The sequence below is a fragment of the Notolepis coatsorum genome, assembly GCF_963971535.1.
Source record: "Notolepis coatsorum genome assembly, chromosome: 12".
NCBI lineage: Eukaryota > Metazoa > Chordata > Actinopteri > Aulopiformes > Paralepididae > Notolepis > Notolepis coatsorum.
This window is the reverse complement of record NC_140176.1, coordinates 25,845,828-25,869,268: the sequence shown is the minus strand read 5'-3', so window position 1 is coordinate 25,869,268 and position 23,441 is coordinate 25,845,828. Positions and strand designations below refer to the sequence as shown.

Below are 23,441 nucleotides of genomic sequence, written 5' to 3'. Positions count from 1 at the left end.
ATTTTATAAAGTAGAACTGTAATGTGTACTTTCTCAGTCAGTGCTAAGTGCAGCATCACTTTTCACATCAAAACAAAAGTAGAACTAATGTTTACTTTCTCAGTCAGTGCTAAGTGCAGTCAGTGCTAAGTGCAGCATCACGTTTCACATCAGAACAAAAGTAGAACTGTAATGTGGATTTTCTCATATTATTAACATTGACAAACATATTTACAATTAGCATTTTATAAAGTAGAACTGTAATGTGTACTTTCTCAGTCAGTGCTAAGTGCAGCATCACTTTTCACATCAAAACAAAAGTAGAACTAATGTTTACTTTCTCAGTCAGTGCTAAGTGCAGTCAGTGCTAAGTGCAGTCAGTGCTAAGTGCAGTCAGTGCTAAGTGCAGTCAGTGCTAAGTGCAGCATCACGTTTCACATCAGAACAAAAGTAGAACTGTAATGTGGATTTTCTCATATTATTAACATTGACAAACATATTTACAATTAGCATTTTATAAAGTAGAACTGTAATGTGTACTTTCTCAGTCAGTGCTAAGTGCAGCATCACTTTTCACATCAAAACAAAAGTAGAACTAATGTTTACTTTCTCAGTCAGTGCTAAGTGCAGTCAGTGCTAAGTGCAGCATCATTTTCACATCAAAACAAAAGTAGAACTAATGTTTACTTTCTCAGTCAGTGCTAAGTGCAGTCAGTGCTAAGTGCAGCATCATTTTCACATCAAAACAAAAGTAGAACTGTATGTGTACTTTCTCAGTCAGTGCTAAGTGCAGCATCACTTTTCACATCAAAACAAAAGTAGAACTGTAATGTGGACTCTCAGGGTAAGATCTAAAAAAGATATATATATTTTTTTTATAATTTTCATGGAAAGATCTACAGGGACAGTCTCAAAGATCGACCAGTCGATCAAGATCGACGGGTTGGTGACCACTGATCGACAATATACATGTTTCTCTGCAACATAACAGAGATGCGGTGTGGAGCAATGGGCAGAAAGCTACGGTAAACAGTAGACAAACAGGTGAAAGGATTTGCTGTGCAGTAACTTATACAAATCTGTGAGTGCTCTGGAACCAAGGAGGAGGGGTCTAGTAATTACCTGCTCATCGTCGCTGTAGAACTAATTATCACGGCAATCAGCGCAGTCTGAGCCAATCAAGACACCAATACCAAAAGTGTACCTCTCCCATAATGCTTTCCTTTTAAAGACTTATTAACCTGATTGTCCAACATTATGCATGTACAGGATTTAGAAACAGAACGTTGAACTGATTTTGACAATCCTGCATTAGCTATGACTTATCAATGCTATTCATTGGCGCCATGGCTGCATGCGCACCTAGTGATGTTGATAGACTCATGTCTACAGAAACATCCTTGCTTTTTTACTCCACTACATTTATCTGAACTCAGCGGTTACTCATTTGAAAGATATTTTGCATACGAAACATGTGATGAGTTGATGAAAAGGACGTTTGGAAGTTCAAGCCTGTTAACGTTAAAGGACCACACCAGTCTTTTTGTGGGTTCCAAGTCATTCTTGCCTTGATACAAAAATCACTGTGCCATTATTTTTTCACAATCTTTAACTGTTACTGAAGAATATTGTGGTAATTGGCATCCAGTGTATCTGAAGATGTGTTTTAAACACCACATAAACCCACGAAAGTCACAACATCTGAATAAAATGGAAGATAAATGCACATCAGATGATAGAATAGCAGATGTGGTGGTGGCTTTCATGGGTTCATGTATAGTGTTTATTTTATTCAAGTGGTGAATCGGCAGAAAATAACTTCTACTTAAACTTCTGGTAAAAAATTATGAAAAAGAAACGGCACGGTGATTTTTGCATCACGGCTGACTTGGAACCCACGTGTCAAAAACACTGGCGTGGTCCTCGAAGAGGAAATCACCAGGCAGCATAACACTCCAAACACTCTCTTACTATAGAGAGAGTGTACTTTTACTGTATGGAACACTTTCATTACGATCAGGGTATTTCTACTCTTACTGAAGTGAAGGTAGTGCGTATCGCTCAGTGGACAGACAGTCCCTATATGAAAGTATTTTATATATCAGCTTTACACGTTCAAGTTCAGCCTTCTTTAGCAGACCACAGAGTTGCTCTCGCCTTCAAGCCCGTTCCACGTGTCGCTGCTTATCCACTCCACCGATAATCCCCTGCTTCCTCTGAGCATGTCTAGTAATCTCCATGGCGACGACCCCGAGGCCATGGTCTACTCAGGTTCTGCTGACTGGGGCTCGTAGAGAGCATCCCTCCTCACTGTGATTCGTTTGGTATGGTCGCCCACGAGTCGACCAAACTCCAATGGATTTAGTCGTCTAAACTGTTTATTCCAGCTAAATTGTGAAATATATTTCTTTATTTCTTTAAATCTTTATCTCTCACTATTATAGTATTTTTGTCGCCAAATAAAAGCAGTTGTTATTATTTGTTTTAAGTTTTTTTAAAGTTTGTTTTACGTTTTTTTAAAGTTGGAAATACGGTACATAAACCTGTAAATTGTAAAGGAACACGCCAACATTTTGGGAAATTAGCTTACCGTCTATCTGGCTGCATGTTAGCCTAGCTTAGCACAATGAATGGAAGCGGACATGACCGGTTAGCCTAGGCATTGTCCAACTAACACCTCTCCCGAAGGCTAACCGGTCATGGCCGCTTCCATTGATTGTGCTAAGCTAGGCTAACATGCAGCCAGATAGCTTTCTACTGAACGCACAGAGAGGAAACTGGTATCTATCCTCTTGTCTCTCTCTGGAGAAGACGGTAAGCTAATTTCCCCAAATGTTGGTGTGTTCTTTTAAGCAAAGGTACCTGAGTAATTTAGTGACGTTCAACCCCTCTACAGAAAACATACAGTACAGGGCAACTTTATGGAGGCAACTTTACATGCTTTTGTGTGTGTGACGGCTAGCACAAACACAATAATAATATACCTACAAAGTATAGAATGAGGACCAAGGGGAAATATGGGGGAGAGCCGGAGTCCGCTGCTGCTGCAATTACGTACCCAGAGGGAGAGTCGGTATTATGGCACTGTATTAGGTAGCCATGACCAGAGGATTATACTTTTAGTGTATCCTGATGGAAGCTAGAAATAACCAAGGTTCACAATCACAATTTTAAACACTGTATTTTAAGAGTTACTATAGTCGCAGAATTTGTCCTCTTCGCGAAGTCCTGTGTTACAAAGCAATTCAATCTTTGAAATTAATACTGTGGGAGATAAGACTGCCTTCCCCCTCTCTTTGATGATCTCCCTCCCCCCATCCTTCCTTCCTACCCCCATCCCTCCCCCCTTTCCTTCCTACCCCCCTTCGCCACCTTTCCATATGTCCCCAAAGATGTCACACCCCTATGTTCGTGTATTCCTGTGACCCCCACCCTTTCCAGTTTGTATGTATAAAGATGTTCCAAGATCCAGTGAGGTGGTCTCTCTTCCCGTGGTGTCTTAGCTAAACACTTCGTTGAGAGTCATCCAGCCTAACTCTTACTATTTTGTATTGATACTTTGATTGAGTTAATAAAACCGTATTAACCAGGTCTCTTTTGACTGAGTAAGTTATTCAGCTTCCTCTAATTCAACGACCCAAACCCTTAGGGACAGCTAATGTTTTGAAAGCGCTTCAAATGGACCCTTCTGCTATTTGTAAAAACGCTGACGACATTATGAGATGCGTCACACGTGCACAATTTGGTTTGGGAAGTCTGCAGGGACGGTCTCCGGGTGAAACAGACGTCTCTGTGCACACTGATCCAGAGTGTCACTCATCCAGAGTGTCACTCAACCAGAGTGTCACTCATCCAGAGTGTCACTCATCCAGAGTGTCACTCAACCAGAGTGTCACTCATCCAGAGTGTCACTCATCCAGAGTGTCACTCAACCAGAGTGTCACTCATCCAGAGTGTCACTCAACCAGAGTGTCACTCAACCAGAGTGTCACTCATCCAGAGTGTCACTCATCCAGAGTGTCACTCATCCAGAGTGTCACTCAACCAGAGTGTCACTCATCCAGAGTGTCACTCAACCAGAGTGTCACTCAACCAGAGTGTCACTCATCCAGAGTGTCACTCATCCAGAGTGTCACTGCAGTCCCTCCCCCAAAAGAAATTGCGCGCGGAGGTTTTGCCTACGATGACATTGACTAGACTAGAGCCAAAGGGGCCTCATACTGTGTTGCTGTTGGAATTCAAAACAAAAGCAAAAGCATGCTAATCAAATATCTCAGGAAGTAAAACCTCCTAAGCTGTGGAACGGAAGGTTATCAAAATCACAGCTGTGATGTCAGTGACCACGACGTACAGTACTCCACATCTTTTGATGTGTTGTGGCGTGTGTGGTATAGCTGGAGGTGTGAGAGACGAGGCTTGTTGAAGGCGTGTGTGTGGTGTGTGTGGTATAGCTGGAGGTGTGAGAGACGAGGCTTGTTGAAGGCGTGTGTGTGGTGTGTGTGGTATAGCTGGAGGTGTGAGAGACGAGGCTTGTTGAAGGCGTGTGTGTGGTGTGTGTGGTATAGCTGGAGGTGTGAGAGACGAGGCTTGTTGTTGAAGGTCACTACTTACTTCGTCGTGGAGCTTCCTGAGGAAGATGATCTCCTCCTGAAGAGACTCCACCTTCCTCTCCAGGTCCAGACGGGCCAGAGAGGCGTTATCCACGTCCTGCAACACACACACACACACACACACACACACACACACACACACACACACACACACGCACATGCACACACACACACGCACACGCACACACGCACACGCACACGCACACGCACACGCACACACGCACACGCACACACACACACGCACGCACACACACGCACACACACACACACACACACACACACACACACACACACACACACATTTAGGCAACATGTACCTTTTTCAGTCACAAGTCACAATGGCTTATTTTCATATACGTTGTTTTTGTTGTTGTTGTTGTAAAAATGTGGTTCGGTGACACTTGGTATTCTACAGAGGAAAACTGGCTTAATGTTAGCAGAAGAGAAATAGTGAAGGTACAATGCCACCCTTCTCCTCTTCCAAACAGTGAGACAAGATGTGTCTAAAGATCAATGTACTGTAAGTGAAAATGATAAGAGAAAGCTCATTATTGGCGGCTGGGTGGCGCAGCGGACATTGCGCACGTCACCAACGCAAGAGACACCGGGTTCGAATCCGGCTGTCGGCGTGGCCTCCGGCTTGGGCCGGCCGTCATACTAACTCAATTGGCAGAGTTAGCGGGTGGGAAGTCGAAGGGTGGTAGTCTGGTCGTTGTGAACAGCGACTCCTACAGGTCGGTTGGGGACGCCTGCACAGAAAAGTCAGGAAAATGGCGGGGGCAGTGTGAGCCTCCTACACGTTACTCCTCGCCCAAATGAGAGTCCGCGCTGGCAGGTGAAAAGATGTGACAGGCTGCCTCCACATGTATCGGAGGGGACATGTGATGCAAGGCTTCTATCCTCCCTACAATCGGCCAGTGGGGGGCATATGCGAGCAACGATCAGGACAGGGGAGGGAGAATTGGTACGAGAGGTAAATTGGGATGGGGAGAAAAATCACAGAAAAAGGAGGAGAACAATTATTGTGTGATACATATGGACAGAGCAGCGGGTGAGTTTTTTCAATTCCTCAGAACTCTATCTTGGAACTCTACCAGTGGCTATTGCGACACAAAATCATTACAATGTTCAGTGCTAAAAACGTCCTATCACGCAGGTGCGATCACATGCCTCAAAGGCTTCAAATAAGCACTTGCTATAGCCACGTTGAAAGCCTCAGATATAAACACTGCCCATTAGAGCAAATTTCTAAATCCTTAGTCCCTAGTGTATATGCTGACATCAAGGCCCCCTCCAAAGCTTATTCAGACAGACCAGTGTGCTTCCTGTGTGATTACTGCCCCCAGGCAACGGCAGACACAGGAAGGAAGGGAACCAGAGTAGATAGAAGTGGCTTAATCTGTCACACTCAAGCTGTAGAAGCGTCCTGTATCAAAGAGGACAGAAAACGTAGAGGTAGACGTAGAGAGGTAGATGTAGAGATGACTAGACACTACTATCAGATGTACTGTACACTACTGTACACTACTATCAGATGTAAAAAATGCCAGATGGTATCATCAATCACGTCAAATGACAGTGGATGACGTCAAACTATGTTTCTAATTTGTAGTGCTAAAGGTTGCAGTGACATGACTTGAAAGGTAGAATCTGTAATGCCGTCAAACGGTGACCTCTTGGCAAAAGAGACGTGGTTGGTGCTGCACTTTGTTTACATTTTGTTTAGTTTTGGTCTGACGTGTAGAGTGGAGTGGGGATAGGGGATGAGGGGTAGGTATTGCTGGCCACACCTCAGGCTCATATATTCTAAATGGCATTCTGAACCAAAAGCAATGGACATCACCACTGACAAAACTATTGTAGTCGAGGACTGGTCTTAAAGATCCCCTCTACATGTAATTTAAACCCTTAAAAAATGTCCATAATGAATAAAATAATTTATAAGTGTGTTTTTTTTCCACCAACTTGTTCAATAAACTACTGAAAATTTCTTAGCAGCATCTCTACAGCTTTACCCTCATTGAGAATGTAAGGATCTATCAATATGCAAATTGGCAATAAGCACCCATTAATATCAACAACACAAAAGTCAACATCTACATTGACACGTGTACAGCTTTCTGTGTACGCTGAAGCTAAAGGTGTCAAGTTACCACATAATTGGCTTATGGGGGGTTTGACCCAATAGTAATGACATCACATAGTAACTCAGATGTCAGGGAAATTCAGAGATGCTCTCCCTTTCCAGGGGAAGAATGTGGAAAAAAAGTGCACTAGTGACAGCTTTTGCACCAATAACAATCTGTATCGTCAAAGTCACGCCTCCAAGAGGAGTTAACCATACAAAAAAAAATTGGTTTTCGAGTGGAATATCCTGTGCGATATCCTAAGTGGCTTTGAAATACTGTCACTCCTAACTAGCCAAACATGACTGTTTCAATCGAGAATGCTGATGAGCACTGGTTGAGAAAGCAATGTCATGGTAAATTAAGCAGTAGCTCGGGGTGGCCTGCTGTGGCCCCAGACTGCTGGCCTCTGCTCTCTGTCCCGTCTGCTCGGAGTCTGGTCCTCCTGCAGAACCCTCTGTGCCAGTCTGTCTGATGCCAACCAGGGGGCAGAGGTCAACACACACACACACACTTTATTTATAATAAAATGATGACCTAATGATAAGGTTGAGCGCTCAATGAAGAAAAACCCAATTCCATTGCCAAAAGCCTTTAAGCCCATATAACACATTTATCAAATTCATGTTAACTGTCTCCCCTTCCTTCCTTGCATTCGCTCTCTAGGCCATTCGCTCTGGATGTGAGTATAAAATTAAGCAATAATATCAACCAATTTAAAAGCAGCTATAAACAACTACTTATGGACAAATATAAGAGAGAGGATGTGAGGTTTTGTCCGCTGCTCACCACCTTTCTCTGTCTTCTTTAAGCCTACTGTTAGGAATTCCCTACTCACTCTCTCTAGCCCCCACCCTCTCGTTCTTTACTCTCAGTGGCCACACCTGTTCGATTATCAATTACCTCTCGCACCTGTGGTGGCAGGCTAATTAGTTCCCCTGTGGGCTTTAAATACCAGGGCGCTTCCCCTCGTTTCGGCGTGGGGTCGTGTTGTATACTTGCCGAGTCATATTCTCTAAACATCTAGACTCTTTCGGGAGATCCTCTGTCTGCCTATGCTGTTTTATCTCCGGCGTGAGACGAGGTGCAAGCTTTGGCCACCTGTCGCCGTTTGCCTGGAGGGAGACATTGTACTGCGCTCTCTAATCCTCTACGGGAGGTATTCCAGTGTTCCACTCCAGACCAGCGCGCCAGATGCGCTCAAGCCTTCGTCTGCTGTCGCCGTAGCCTGTGGAGGAGACTGTTCTGCGCTCCCTGTAACTTCCACGGGAGGCACCCCAGCGTTCCACTGCAGACCCCAGCGCAGCTGTTCGTCCTGACGCACATCCAGACCAGCGCGCCAGATGCGCTCAAGCCTTCGTCTGCTGTCGCCGTAGCCTGTGGAGGAGACTGTTCTGCGCTCCCTGTAACTTCCACGGGAGGCACCCCAGCGTTCCACTGCAGACCCCAGCGCAGCTGTTCGTCCTGACGCACATCTAGACCAACGCGCATCTTCCGGACCCTCGGGCTTGGCACGCTCTCCAGTCACCAGCGCGCAACGCGCATCTGCAAGGGCTTGGCACGCTCTCCAGTCACCAGCGCGCAACGCGCATCTTCAAGGGCTTGGCACGCTCTCCAGTCTCCAGCGCGCAACGCGCATCTTCAAGGGCTTGGCACGCTCTCCAGTCTCCAGCGCGCAACGCGCATCTTCAAGGGCTTGGCACGCTCTCCAGTCTCCAGCGCGCAACGCGCATCTTCCAAAGATCCTCGTGCTTGGCACACTCCTCCTCGCAGACGCACCCCGATGCGTCTCTTTGTTCCGACGCGCACACCAAGGTGTGGCGCGCACTCTGTTCCTCGGCTCCGACAGCGGCTACCCGGTGGACGACACCCTCGCCACCGCCACTGTTCCGACGCGCACACCAAGGTGTGGCGCGCACTCTGTTCCTCGGCTCCGACAGCGGCTACCCGGTGGACGACACCCTCGCCACCGCCACTGTTCCAGCACTCTGTTCCTCGGCTCCGACAGCGGCTACCCGGTGGACGACACCCTCGCCACCGCCACTGTTCCGACGCGCACACCAAGGTGTGGCGCGCACTCTGTTCCTCGGCTCCGACAGCGGCTACCCGGTGGACGACACCCTCGCCACCGCCACTGTTCCAGCACTCTGTTCCTCGGCTCGGACAGCCAGCCACCCGGTGGCGATGCCCTCGCCCCGCTGCTGTCCCTGTACCTTTACGCATACGCCTGGGTGAGTTTTGATTGTGATGTCACTCACCCAGCGTAGTGCCCTTGCCCCCGTTCCCGCTGCTGTCCCTGTACCTTTACGCATACGCCTGGGTGAGTTTTGATTGTGATGTCACTCACTCAGCGTAGTGCCCTTGCCCCCGTTCCCGCTGCTGTCCCTGTACCTTTACGCATACGCCTGGGTGAGTTTTGATTGTGATGTCACTCACTCAGCGTAATGCCTCTTGCCCCCGTTCCCGCTGCTGTCCCTGTACCTTTACGCATACGCCTGGGTGAGTTTTGATTGTGATGTCACTCACTCAGCGTAATGCCTCTTGCCCCCGTTCCCGCTGCTGTCCCTGTACCTTTACGCATACGCCTGGGTGAGTTTTGATTGTGATGTCACTCACTCAGCGTAATGCCTCTTGCCCCCGTTCCCGCTGCTGTCCCTGTACCTTTACGCATACGCCTGGGTGAGTTTTGATTGTGATGTCACTCACTCAGCGTAATGCCTCTTGCCCCCGTTCCCGCTGCTGTCCCTGTACCTTTACGCATACGCCTGGGTGAGTTTTGATTGTGATGTCACTCACTCAGCGTAATGCCTCTTGCCCCCGTCTCGCTGCTGTTCCTGTACCATTACGCATACGCCTGGGTGAGTTTTGATTGTGATGTCACTCACCCAGCGTATTGCCTCCTTTAGTTCTCACTTAGTTATTAGTTTGGACATTTCATCTCCCACTCTGTTTTGTTCTCTCGTGGATATTATTTTGGACATTTCATCTCCCACTGTGTGTTTGTTCACACGAAGATAGTATTTACTTTGTTACTTAGTTATTTGGACTGTTCTGCATCTGCTCTGTTTGTTCCCTTTGAATATTAACCCTCTCCTCTGTTCTGCAGAGCGGCCCAGATGTTTTCCCACCAGTCCCCAGTTCCTCCCTGTCCCCAGCCCGCCTCCGCGGTCCTCTGTCCCCAGTTCCTCCCTGTTCCCCAGCCCGCCTCCGCGGGCCTCAGTCCCCTCTGTCCCTAGTCCTCTATCCCTAGCTCTCCTAGTCCCTAGTCCTCTCTCCCTAGTTCTCCTTGTCCCTAGTTTACCTAGTCTCTAGTTCCTCTGTCCCTAGGCGTTCCCTTAACCTTCCCTTAGGCATTCCCTTACTTTCCCATAGTGTTCCCTTTTCCTGCCCGCCTCTTAAAGGCACTTTACCTTCCCCTCTTGTGTTATTCCAGTGTTTTGTGTTTTCTCCCTTAAAGGGACAGTGCCCTTTTTCCCTGTTCTCAATAAATATCTGTTTCTTGGCAAACCACCATACCTGTCTTGTGTTGTGCGATTGGGGTCGGTTACAAACCATAACAGTACGACCCCAACCAAATCGACGACCCCAGCCAGCACAGACGGTGTATGTTGAGTTTGCCTTTTTTTTTTCTTGTTCCCTCTAGCTTCCTTGTTAGCCTGTTAGCTCCCCTGTTAGCTTGTTGGTCTCCCCGGTTAGCTCCCCTGTTTAGCTTGTTAGTCTCCCCGGTTAGCTCCCCTGTTAGCTTGTTAGTCTCCCCGTTTAGCTCCCCTCTTAGCCCTGTTTGACCCCCCTGCAGCTTGTTAGGCCTCTACTACCAGCATGGCCCTGTCTGCTAGCTTTGCCTCGGCGGCTAGCACAGCCTCTATGTTAATGCAGCCCTTACTGCTGGCATAGGCCCTGTAGCTAGCCATGCCCTGGCAGCTAACCCAGTCCCTCAGCAGAGCCCCAGTCTGCTAGCTTAGCCCCGGCTGCTAGCACAGCCTCTATGTTTATGCAGCCCTTGCTGCTGGCATGGGCCCTGTAGCTAGCCAGGCCCAAGCAGCTAACCCGGTCCCTCTGCATGGCCTCCACTTTTTTGTGTAGTTTATCCCACTGCTAGGACTGCCCTCTCAGCTAGCAAGGTCAGTTTATCTCCCACTGCTAGGACTGCCTTTTCAGCTAGCAAGGTCAGTTTTTCTCCCACTGCTAGGACTGCCTTTTCAGCTAGCAAGGTCAGTTTTCTCACACTGCTAGGACTGCCCTTCAGCTAGCAAGGTCAGTTTATCTCACACAGCTAGGACTGTCCTTCCAGCTAGCTTGTTCTCTCATGCTGGTCCAGCCCTGTCTGCCAGCCTAGCTCCGGCAGCTAGCGCAGCCTCTATGTTAATGTAGCAGTACAGCTAGCATAGGCCCTGTAGCTATCAGTGCCCTGGCAGCTACCCTTTCCCTCTGCTAGCCTGGCTCCGGCAGCTTGCGCAGCCTCTATGTTGATGTAGCAGTACAGCTAGCATAGGCCCTGTAGCTATCAGTGCCCTGGCAGCTAACCTTCCCTCTGCTAGCCCTTTCCCGGTGCTACCATGGTTACCCCTTTGCTACCCTGCTTGCCCCTCAGTTTCTCTAGACCCAGTCCCTCTAGACCCAGTCCCTCTAGACCAGTTCCTCTAGACCAGTTCCCCCGGTTGCCCCTCTGCTACCCTAGTTACCCCTCGGCGACCCTGTTTCTTTTGCTAGCCCCACTCTTGTGGTGGCTTCCCCTGCTGGCTTGGCCAGTACCTTTTGTTTTTGTCTTGTTTTGCCCCCTGCCACTCTGTCTGTATTTGTTTTGGGTCGCCAGGTGGCTCCCGTTGAGGGGGGGGGGTACTGTGAGGTTTTGTCCGCTGCTCACCACCTTTCTCTGTCTTCTTTAAGCCTACTGTTAGGAATTCCCTACTCACTCTCTCTAGCCCCCACCCTCTCGTTCTTTACTCTCAGTGGCCACACCTGTTCGATTATCAATTACCTCTCGCACCTGTGGTGGCAGGCTAATTAGTTCCCCTGTGGGCTTTAAATACCAGGGCGCTTCCCCTCGTTTCGGCGTGGGGTCGTGTTGTATACTTGCCGAGTCATATTCTCTAAACATCTAGACTCTTTCGGGAGATCCTCTGTCTGCCTATGCTGTTTTATCTCCGGCGTGAGACGAGGTGCAAGCTTTGGCCACCTGTCGCCGTTTGCCTGGAGGGAGACATTGTACTGCGCTCTCTAATCCTCTACGGGAGGTATTCCAGTGTTCCACTCCAGACCAGCGCGCCAGATGCGCTCAAGCCTTCGTCTGCTGTCGCCGTAGCCTGTGGAGGAGACTGTTCTGCGCTCCCTGTAACTTCCACGGGAGGCACCCCAGCGTTCCACTGCAGACCCCAGCGCAGCTGTTCGTCCTGACGCACATCCAGACCAGCGCGCCAGATGCGCTCAAGCCTTCGTCTGCTGTCGCCGTAGCCTGTGGAGGAGACTGTTCTGCGCTCCCTGTAACTTCCACGGGAGGCACCCCAGCGTTCCACTGCAGACCCCAGCGCAGCTGTTCGTCCTGACGCACATCTAGACCAACGCGCATCTTCCGGACCCTCGGGCTTGGCACGCTCTCCAGTCACCAGCGCGCAACGCGCATCTGCAAGGGCTTGGCACGCTCTCCAGTCACCAGCGCGCAACGCGCATCTTCAAGGGCTTGGCACGCTCTCCAGTCTCCAGCGCGCAACGCGCATCTTCAAGGGCTTGGCACGCTCTCCAGTCTCCAGCGCGCAACGCGCATCTTCAAGGGCTTGGCACGCTCTCCAGTCTCCAGCGCGCAACGCGCATCTTCCAAAGATCCTCGTGCTTGGCACACTCCTCCTCGCAGACGCACCCCGATGCGTCTCTTTGTTCCGACGCGCACACCAAGGTGTGGCGCGCACTCTGTTCCTCGGCTCCGACAGCGGCTACCCGGTGGACGACACCCTCGCCACCGCCACTGTTCCGACGCGCACACCAAGGTGTGGCGCGCACTCTGTTCCTCGGCTCCGACAGCGGCTACCCGGTGGACGACACCCTCGCCACCGCCACTGTTCCAGCACTCTGTTCCTCGGCTCCGACAGCGGCTACCCGGTGGACGACACCCTCGCCACCGCCACTGTTCCGACGCGCACACCAAGGTGTGGCGCGCACTCTGTTCCTCGGCTCCGACAGCGGCTACCCGGTGGACGACACCCTCGCCACCGCCACTGTTCCAGCACTCTGTTCCTCGGCTCGGACAGCCAGCCACCCGGTGGCGATGCCCTCGCCCCGCTGCTGTCCCTGTACCTTTACGCATACGCCTGGGTGAGTTTTGATTGTGATGTCACTCACCCAGCGTAGTGCCCTTGCCCCCGTTCCCGCTGCTGTCCCTGTACCTTTACGCATACGCCTGGGTGAGTTTTGATTGTGATGTCACTCACTCAGCGTAGTGCCCTTGCCCCCGTTCCCGCTGCTGTCCCTGTACCTTTACGCATACGCCTGGGTGAGTTTTGATTGTGATGTCACTCACTCAGCGTAATGCCTCTTGCCCCCGTTCCCGCTGCTGTCCCTGTACCTTTACGCATACGCCTGGGTGAGTTTTGATTGTGATGTCACTCACTCAGCGTAATGCCTCTTGCCCCCGTTCCCGCTGCTGTCCCTGTACCTTTACGCATACGCCTGGGTGAGTTTTGATTGTGATGTCACTCACTCAGCGTAATGCCTCTTGCCCCCGTTCCCGCTGCTGTCCCTGTACCTTTACGCATACGCCTGGGTGAGTTTTGATTGTGATGTCACTCACTCAGCGTAATGCCTCTTGCCCCCGTTCCCGCTGCTGTCCCTGTACCTTTACGCATACGCCTGGGTGAGTTTTGATTGTGATGTCACTCACTCAGCGTAATGCCTCTTGCCCCCGTCTCGCTGCTGTTCCTGTACCATTACGCATACGCCTGGGTGAGTTTTGATTGTGATGTCACTCACCCAGCGTATTGCCTCCTTTAGTTCTCACTTAGTTATTAGTTTGGACATTTCATCTCCCACTCTGTTTTGTTCTCTCGTGGATATTATTTTGGACATTTCATCTCCCACTGTGTGTTTGTTCACACGAAGATAGTATTTACTTTGTTACTTAGTTATTTGGACTGTTCTGCATCTGCTCTGTTTGTTCCCTTTGAATATTAACCCTCTCCTCTGTTCTGCAGAGCGGCCCAGATGTTTTCCCACCAGTCCCCAGTTCCTCCCTGTCCCCAGCCCGCCTCCGCGGTCCTCTGTCCCCAGTTCCTCCCTGTTCCCCAGCCCGCCTCCGCGGGCCTCAGTCCCCTCTGTCCCTAGTCCTCTATCCCTAGCTCTCCTAGTCCCTAGTCCTCTCTCCCTAGTTCTCCTTGTCCCTAGTTTACCTAGTCTCTAGTTCCTCTGTCCCTAGGCGTTCCCTTAACCTTCCCTTAGGCATTCCCTTACTTTCCCATAGTGTTCCCTTTTCCTGCCCGCCTCTTAAAGGCACTTTACCTTCCCCTCTTGTGTTATTCCAGTGTTTTGTGTTTTCTCCCTTAAAGGGACAGTGCCCTTTTTCCCTGTTCTCAATAAATATCTGTTTCTTGGCAAACCACCATACCTGTCTTGTGTTGTGCGATTGGGGTCGGTTACAAACCATAACAGAGGAGCTTGAGCAGTAATGTGACTGCCTAATATATATTTTTTCTCATTTGGATTTGTATAAAAACGGTATCATTATTTGTTATATTATTTTTATTTGTACTATAATGTAAAATATTGTAAGGAAGGGGCAGGGCTTGGTAATTTTTTTTTACTTCCCCCTGTTCCTTCTCGAACACTTATTGAACTTATTGACTATTTACCTTTTTTTCCTTTTTTTCTATGTTCGAGACAAATAAAAAATCAAATCAAATCAAATTTAACTCTATCTTTCTGCCAACAGCTCTCTTATCTGACCAGCAGGCTCTTTCCCCCTCCTCCTCTGTGACAGGGTTAATGATATCCTGCAAACTGTGGTTTTCTACACGCAGCTGGACTTCAACCAACTGACTTGACTGACTGACTCAACAAGTACTGATCAATGTGGGCCAACCCACTCCCTCTACCAAGTACTGATCAATGTGGGCCAACCCACACTCCTTCTACCAAGTACTGATCAATGTGGGCCAACCCACACTCCTTCTACCAAGTACTGATCAATGTGGCCAACCCACACTCCTTCTACCAAGTACTGATCAATGTGGGCCAACCCACTCCCTCTACCAAGTACTGATCAATGTGGGCCAACCCACACTCCCTCTACCAAGTACTGATCAATGTGGCCAACCCACACTCCCTCTACCAAGTACTGATCAATGTGGGCCAACCCACACTCCCTCTACCAAGTACTGATCAATGTGGCCAACCCACACTCCCTCTACCAAGTACTGATCAATGTGGGCCAACCCACACTCCCTCTACAAAGTACTGATCAATGTGGGCCAACCCACACTCCCTCTACCAAGTACTGATCAATGTGGGCCAACCCACACTCCCTCTACCAAGTACTGATCAATGTGGGCCAACCCCCACTCCCTCTACCAAGTACTGATCAATGTGGGCCAACCCACACTCCCTCTACCAAGTACTGATCAATGTGGCCAACCCACACTCCCTCTACAAAGTACTGATCAATGTGGGCCAACCCACACTCCCTCTACCAAGTACTGATCAATGTGGGCCAACCCCCACTCCCTCTACCAAGTACTGATCAATGTGGGCCAACCCCCACTCCCTCTACCAAGTACTGATCAATGTGGGCCAACCCACACTCCCTCTACCAAGTACTGATCAATGTGGGCCAACCCCCACTCCCTCTACCAAGTACTGATCAATGTGGGCCAACCCACACTCCCTCTACAAAGTACTGATCAATGTGGGCCAACCCACACTCCCTCTACCAAGTACTGATCAATGTGGGCCAACCCCCACTCCCTCTACCAAGTACTGATCAATGTGGGCCAACCCACACTCCCTCTACCAAGTACTGATCAATGTGGGCCAACCCCCACTCCCTCTACCAAGTACTGATCAATGTGGGCCAACCCACACTCCCTCTACCAAGTACTGATCAATGTGGGCCAACCCACACTCCCTCTACCAAGTACTGATCAATGTGGGCCAACCCACACTCCCTCTACCAAGTACTGATCAATGTGGGCCAACCCACACTCCCTCTACCAAGTACTGATCAATGTGGCCAACCCACACTGCCTCTACCAAGTACTGATCAATGTGGGCCAACCCACACTCCCTCTACCAAGTACTGATCAATGTGGGCCAACCCACACTCCCTCTACCAAGTACTGATCAATGTGGGCCAACCCACACTCCCTCTACCAAGTACTGATCAATGTGGGCCAACCCCCACTCCCTCTACCAAGTACTGATCAATGTGGGCCAACCCCCACTCCCTCTACCAAGTACTGATCAATGTGGGCCAACCCCCACTCCCTCTACCAAGTACTGATCAATGTGGCCAACCCACACTCCCTCTACCAATGACTTCTTCCATCCCTCATGTATTTTAAGTGCTTGTTACTTTCTGCCACAAGGACAGATCTTTCCCTCTGCTGCTCCAGCCTGCCCTCCAATGATGCATTCATCCTACTCACAGTGCTGTTCTCTATAGTTCTAGTTCTGGAGGACAGGTCCGTCTGGAACCATTTAATCTGCCTGTGAGTCATCTTCCGCCCCTGCTCTTGCAGACTCTAGGGGTATTTTTCCTGTATTTTTCATAAATCTTTTTGGGTGCAGTGAAACTCTACAGTCTGCGCCCACCGATATACAGGGGTGCTAACCCACCGATATACAGGGGTGCTAACCCACCGATATACAGGGGTGCTAACCCCCCGATATACAGGGGTGCTAACCCACCGATATACAGGGGTGCTAACCCACCGATATACAGGGGTGCTAACCCCCCGATATACAGGGGTGCTAACCCACCGATATACAGGGGTGCTAACCCACCGATATACAGGGGTGCTAACCCACCGATATACAGGGGTGCTAACCCACCGATATACAGGGGTGCTAACCCACCGATATACAGTGGTGCTAACCCACCGATATACAGGGGTGCTAACCCACCGATATACAGGGGTGCTAACCCCCCGATATACAGGGGTGCTAACCCACCGATATACAGGGGTGCTAACCCACCGATATACAGGGGTGCTAACCCACCGATATACAGTGGTGCTAACCCACCGATATACAGGGGTGCTAACCCACCGATATACAGGGGTGCTAACCCACCGATATACAGTGGTGCTAACCCACCGATATACAGGGGTGCTAACCCACCGATATACAGGGGTGCTGCTAACCCATGCCACCCGGGTGGAGCATATTTCCAAGCCGTCACATGGACTTTCACATGGAGGCATGAATGGACATGCTTTCTCTCGCACACATACACACACAAACAGAGTCATGCAGACATGCTCTCTCTATATCTATATCTCTCGCTCGCTCTCTTGCTCTCTCTCACACACACACACACACACACTCACACACACTACTCCCCAGCCGTCACGCCCACCAGGACAACAGCTTGCTTTGTCATTTACCGGTGAAACTCTGTCTTTCCTCATCTGACCAACAAACAATGGCATGTGGAAGAGAAGCAGCTTTCCTGCCTCCCTGTTCTGTTGGACAAAGCGCCCATTGAGGCTGATTTCACCGCTCTGCCATGCTGTTGGCATATAGCCAGACTGTGCCAGTATGATAAGCCGATGGCTGAGATTGGTCAGTAATTAAGGCCTATTCACAGATGCACAGGAGAAAATAATCCTTTTAAGCAATCAGAGATTACATTTTGTTTTTTCACAGCTGTCCTGGAACTGTCCCAAGCTACATATACAGTATATTTGTCCAACACTAAAGGAGAGCCGTCTCAAATGTTGTCACCCAGAGACTCTAAGTCTGTTTTGTACCGTCCCAGACACAATTTATATCGTCTCTGGGACGTTGGGATATCCTTTATTTTGTTGCCCTGGGTACAACCACAAGAGATTTGAAAGTCAGAGGTGCAAGATGGATGGGAGCCACACTCTAGTCCGGTGATGCAGGCCTCCAAGGTCGAAACGTCATGTTTTAAACATTGATTCTTGTTGAGAGAGTTCTTGCTCTTACACTGATCATATAATAAAATGAGCCCTGGGACCGCCAGGCCCTCTGTGCATCGAGTACAACAGCTTATCAGTGAGATGGACAGGTGAGAGATTTAATCACTTAATCTTAAAATATCTCAATGAAATGACGTAGATAAAAAAAATAGCAATCCCTATCGCAATCCTTATCTCTATTATTTCATCTACATCATTTCATTGAGCTGTAATTAACACAACACTAGGATTCAGGGACCTCTGATGATATCACTGGTGGCCATATTCAACTTCATTAACTCTCAATAACACACTAAATTAATTTAGAGCCTTGGGATATGTGTGAGATTATGTGCAAAATAAATCAGCGTTGTTTTTTTGTAAAGTGCTCCTTTAAGTCTTATTTCAAGCTTGTTACAGAGACACAGGTACGTTTATGGTACGTATGTTAATATTTACATTATATTTCAAGCATTTATAAGATGCTCTTAACCAGAGCAGCTTATAGGTGCAACAGTAGAAAGAGCTCAAAGTCCAGTATCACCAACATAGTGAGGAGCCAAAATGAGGAGTAATGAGGGAGAATCAACAGTTCCTAGTTGACAGTTTGAAAACAAGAAGGTTCAAACAAAAGCAGCCTAAAATTCCTATTTATTTTAAGCTAGTAATTAATTAAAACTATATGTTTGCCCTTTGTAAAGGTTCGGCCACCTGTCCGTAATACTGCCTATATATTATATATATTATATATTGAGCAGCTCTGATTTCAAGCCTTCTCCCAGCTGTCCTCGTCTTGTCAGGTCGTAAACTCAGCCTCAGGGACGTTCAATGCGCTGAGCACAAGATCATTACAGTATGCGTCTTCATATCGACTGTGTGTGTCCTTGCTTCCTCTTCTCCTCAGTGCTATACAGGCTAGCCCCGTAGACGGTGTGTGTGTGTGTGTGTGTGTGTGTGCGTGCGTGCGTGCGTGCGTGCGTGCGTGCGTGCGTGCGTGCGTGTGTGTGTGTGTTGCCTCGGACAAATTACATATGAGCGTATAATTTGTCATAGCCAACACGTATTGTGTAAGAGAGGAGGCTGCCATGTTGTAATGGTCCAATCAAGGCGGGGTAGGGAGGGAGGGGGAGCGGGAGGGGGATCAATGGTGGTCCCTTTACAGAAACCCCCTCCACATCCATCAAGGTCGAAGAAGCCCCGCCCTTTATAATGACTCCCCTTTCCTCGGTGGTCTTATTCGCTGACATGTACTGAACTGTAATAATCTCAGGAAGTATTTTCTCGGTCCAAATGTCTGTTTGGGCTTTTTTTTTTTTTTTTTTTTAAACAATAGAACACTGAGGCATATGGCTTTCCCCTCTCCTTCTACTTCTCTGACCTTTGAGGAAACACAAGAGGACACACGGGTCATCCTCAGTGGACAGAGGACCCCCCGCGGGACGGGGCAGTAAAATCAATGGAGCAATATTGACTTAAATGTCAAATGAAAGGCCTTCCATCAGCATCCTGAGGAGATACGCCTCAAGAGAATGTGCCGGAGAAACGCACTCAACAAGAATATTGAAGATCTTTTTGACATAATTTTTTTTTTTTAATGTCTCTTGGTCTTTCATTTCGATGCCTTTTTATCCATCAGTGTAAAATCTTTATGTCACCAATGATTTTTGTGTCCTTTTTTTCCTCAGGATCGAGCCTTGAAGTCAACGTGGTTGAGGACAGGCAGGCAGGTCACGCCCTGGAATGGCTGCTATTTGTCGGATGTGCGGTCGTGGCTGAGGTGAAGCTTTTTGCCTGATGGGATCTGGGTCTCAGTCGAACCAACTGCACTATATACTGTAGTACGCTTGTTGTAACAGAGCAACAGAACGGTGTTTAGCAGTGATGTACTGTACAGATGTCTCATTGTCTGTAAGCAGGGTGTAAATTGTGTACATCTAAAAATGGATAATAATAATAATAAATGGAGAGGATGAACTGTTATTGTTGTTGTTGTTTCCAGTTGGAGAAATATAAATTAACAGAATATAAAGTGTATAGTTATTCGGGGACCCTACCTGTCTGAATGTTTGCAGGTTGTGGTCTGCCTCTTCCTTCTGCAACATCTCCTCCTGCAGCCTGATGGGAATATGGTAGGAAAGAATTACATAATGGCGGTATAGTAGAAGTGAACCACCACACCCACATCTGCTGTGGGGAAAGGAATACTCTATACCCACATAGCCTACACAGTATATACAGTGTGCAGTCTATCAGACTTGTATATATTTAACAATGAAAAAATAATATGAAACAACAGTAAATATCTTTAGGAATATGTTTGTTTTGTATATCCAAATTGGGAAAATATGGGACTGATTCTGCCGACAAAGAAACCCATGAGGCAGCGTGGACCAAGTGGGAAAGTTGCCATGTTGTGTGAGCTCACCTAAAAGTTATTTTGTGATTACATAGAGAGGACTGAGTGCAAAACACAGTCGGTAGCCTATACTCATGCCCCTCACTCTTGTGCTGAACAATGCATGGCACTAAATCTGCGACCAGGGTAAAGCTTTGATTAACAAAAGCCCCTTAATCGCAACCCTGAGTCTGAGGGCTTTGGGGACGAAAAAGAATTTAATGGACTGTGGCCAAGACAGGAAGAGCAAGAATAGTGCTAAAGTAACGGAATTAAATGAATTGAAGTGAGTGGATGGATGGGTGGGTGGGTGCATGGATGGTTGGGTGGATATGGGTGGGTGGATGGATGAATGAATGAATTAATGAATGAATGAATGAATGAATGAATGAATGAATGAATGAATGAATGAATGGATGGATGGATGGATGGATGGATGGATGGATGGATGGATGAATGAATGGATGGATGGATGGATGGGTGGATGAATGAATGAATGAATGGATGAATGAATGAATGGATGGATGGATGGATGGATGGGTGGGTGGATGAATGAATGGATGGATGAATGGATGGATGGATGAATGAATGAATGAATGAATGAATGCATGAATGAATTAATGGATGGATGAACGGATGATGATTATAGGAGTGCCAAAGCTTTTAGTGGAAACACAACCAGCTATATAATAATATAACTTTGTAAGCATGAATGTTGGGTGAACACATTAAAGTTAACACTATCCAAACCTAAAAGAAATCAAATAGTAAAACGTAAAAAAAAAAAAAACACACAAGAAGACGAAGAGAGCTGGTGAGTATAGCCTACTTTTGCCTGACACGCTCGATGTCGTCCCCCATGTTGTCCCGGTCCACCTCCACCTGGGCTTTGTCGTTGGTCAGCTGGTCCACCTGCCTGCGGAGCTCCCGCATCTCGTCCTCGTACAGGTCTCCGATGCGGGACTTCCCCTGGCCCCGCAGCTGGTCGAGCTCCGCCACCAAGATCTTGTTCTGCTGCTCCAAGAAGCGCACCTTGTCGATGTAGCTGACGAAGCGGTCGTTGAGATGCTGCATCTCCGCCTTCTCGTTGGTCCTGTTGGCTTTGAACTCCGTGTTGATGGCGTCCGACAGGGCGAAGTCCACGGTCTCGGAGGAGAGACGGGGCATCCCGCTGCGGAGACGGACCGTCTTGTTGGCGTAGATGCTCGGGGAAGCGGAGACGCCGTAGGTCGTCCGAGAAGAGGAGCGCACCGGGCTGGAGTACTGGCGGCTCGAGTAAGTGGACCGAGCCATCCCCCCGGCCCGTTCCCCTCCAAACATCCTGGAGTAGGAGGAGGAGGACGCTGGCCTGCTGGTGCTTGTCCGGCTGGTCATCATCTTGCCTTTAAATCCGTATAGGTCCCTCAAATACGGTTTTATTGGGGTACAAACTGCGTTTGTTCTCTCTTATTTTAGACTCTGCTTGGCGCAATCACTCCCCTTGTAGATGCACCGTCACTGATCCAGCGAGAGCTCAGCAGAGGTCCCACCAGGGGCTTTATAGTCCACTCCCTAATACTCCCTATGCAAATGACATAACGGTGCGTGGAGGAGAGGGTGGAGTGACGCGCCTGGGAGCCTGTGAGAGCGGTCCTCCTCTTATGCTATGAGGGTTTGTGGAAAAACCAAAAGCATCCCCCGCATTGCACCCCTTTCCTTTTGTTCTTCTCCGGGTGTCACTCACAAAGCGAGGAATGCGACTAAAGTGAACTGCGTGTGCCTAAACCCCCAGTGTGATAGAGAGGCTTAACCCTGCGATGCACTTGCTCAGTGAAGCAACACATACGCCAACATTTTGGGATATTATAGCTTATCGTCTTCTCCAGAGAGAGACAAGAATATACCAGTTTCCTCTCTGTGCGTTCAGTAGAAAGCGATCTGACTGCACATTAGCCTAGCTTAGCACAATGAATGGAAGCGGACAGTGCCGGTTAGCCTTCGGGAGAGGTGTTAGTTGGACAATGCCTAGGCTAGCCGACACTGTCCGCTTCCATTCATTGTGCTAAGCTAGGCTAATGTGCAGCCAAATAGCTTTCTACTGAACGCACAGAGAGAAAACTGGTATCTATCTTCTTGTCTCTCAAAATGTTGGCGTGTTGTGCCTAGCACAATTATGTAGCTCAAATAATTTAATAACTCTGTTCATCGTCTATGGGCGCCACAATAAAGACAACCTATGGGAATTTGTACAATTAAGTATCATCATTTAGTCTAGAGTTATACATGAATGGGTCTATTGATAAAGACTGCTGTAGGCACTCTGTCTGTCATGGGGAAATGCATGAACTCTAAGTGATGGGCAAACAACTTTACGTTCCATAGCAACTCTTCCTCACCGCGCTAAGCAGTCTTCGCTCAAGTATGATGTCTAAAGCCTTAAGTCCAGCTAGGACTGCATACAGTACAGATGGTCTACTACGACATAAGTCGTATTTTATTTTACGTAGAAACACTATTATAGCATTTACCGCCCAATATAATATGGCGATGTGGTATGAGCATTGATCTATAATACAAATAAATTAATAAATAAAGTGTTCCGTGGTAATATAACCTATATAGAGCTGGCGGTGCCCGTTCCACCCTGATTTTAACTCAATTCTCTCTCTACGGCAGTAACCCTTGGTGACAATTAATTAGGCTATGATTAGCCACAATCATTTCAGTCACACATATCACAATAGCCTGCCCACGGCCACGGGTCTCCGAGAAACCAGGAATACAGTACTGTCTTATCTGTATGTCATGTATGTCATATATGTTAGGATGAATTGAAAATGGGGGACCCTGATGTAAACAAGACGAACGTCTTTCTCTGGTCTGCATCCCCTTAACAATTGTATATATTGAGCTGTACTGTACTGTACCCATTCTGCAATCTGTTAATAAAGTTTTCAATCAATCAATCAATCTATGGACAATTCTTAACTATAGGGGGCGTGGATTGAGAAGTTAGATTATGCAATTGAACGAAACTAAATTATATAAATATTATTTATGTATTTTTAGAATGACACACGCCATTTAAGAGCTTCCAATAATAGGCAAATAGCATCTGACAGCTTGACTGCGGAATTTAAAATAACCGGAATCCGGAACCTTTCTTTACAGACCTCGATTCTAGACGGAAGCGCAAACGCTGGAAACACGTGTTACTGTTTACATTCAG

General features: G+C 48.2%; 1 protein-coding gene across 1 annotated transcript in view; it reads right to left on the bottom strand.

Moving 5' to 3' along the window:
• vim (vimentin) overlaps positions 1-21,727 on the bottom strand; it is a 39,225-nt gene extending 17,498 nt beyond the window's left edge. The window contains exons 1-3 of the mRNA XM_084326263.1: positions 21,063-21,727; positions 19,893-19,953; positions 4,591-4,686 (exon numbers count right to left, since the gene is read on the bottom strand). Of these exons, the coding sequence (XP_084182389.1) occupies positions 4,591-4,686; positions 19,893-19,953; positions 21,063-21,610 (705 nt within the window). The 5' untranslated portion in view covers positions 21,611-21,727. The remainder of the gene's footprint in view (positions 1-4,590; positions 4,687-19,892; positions 19,954-21,062) is intronic.
• Between the last annotated feature and the right edge of the window lie 1,714 nt (positions 21,728-23,441).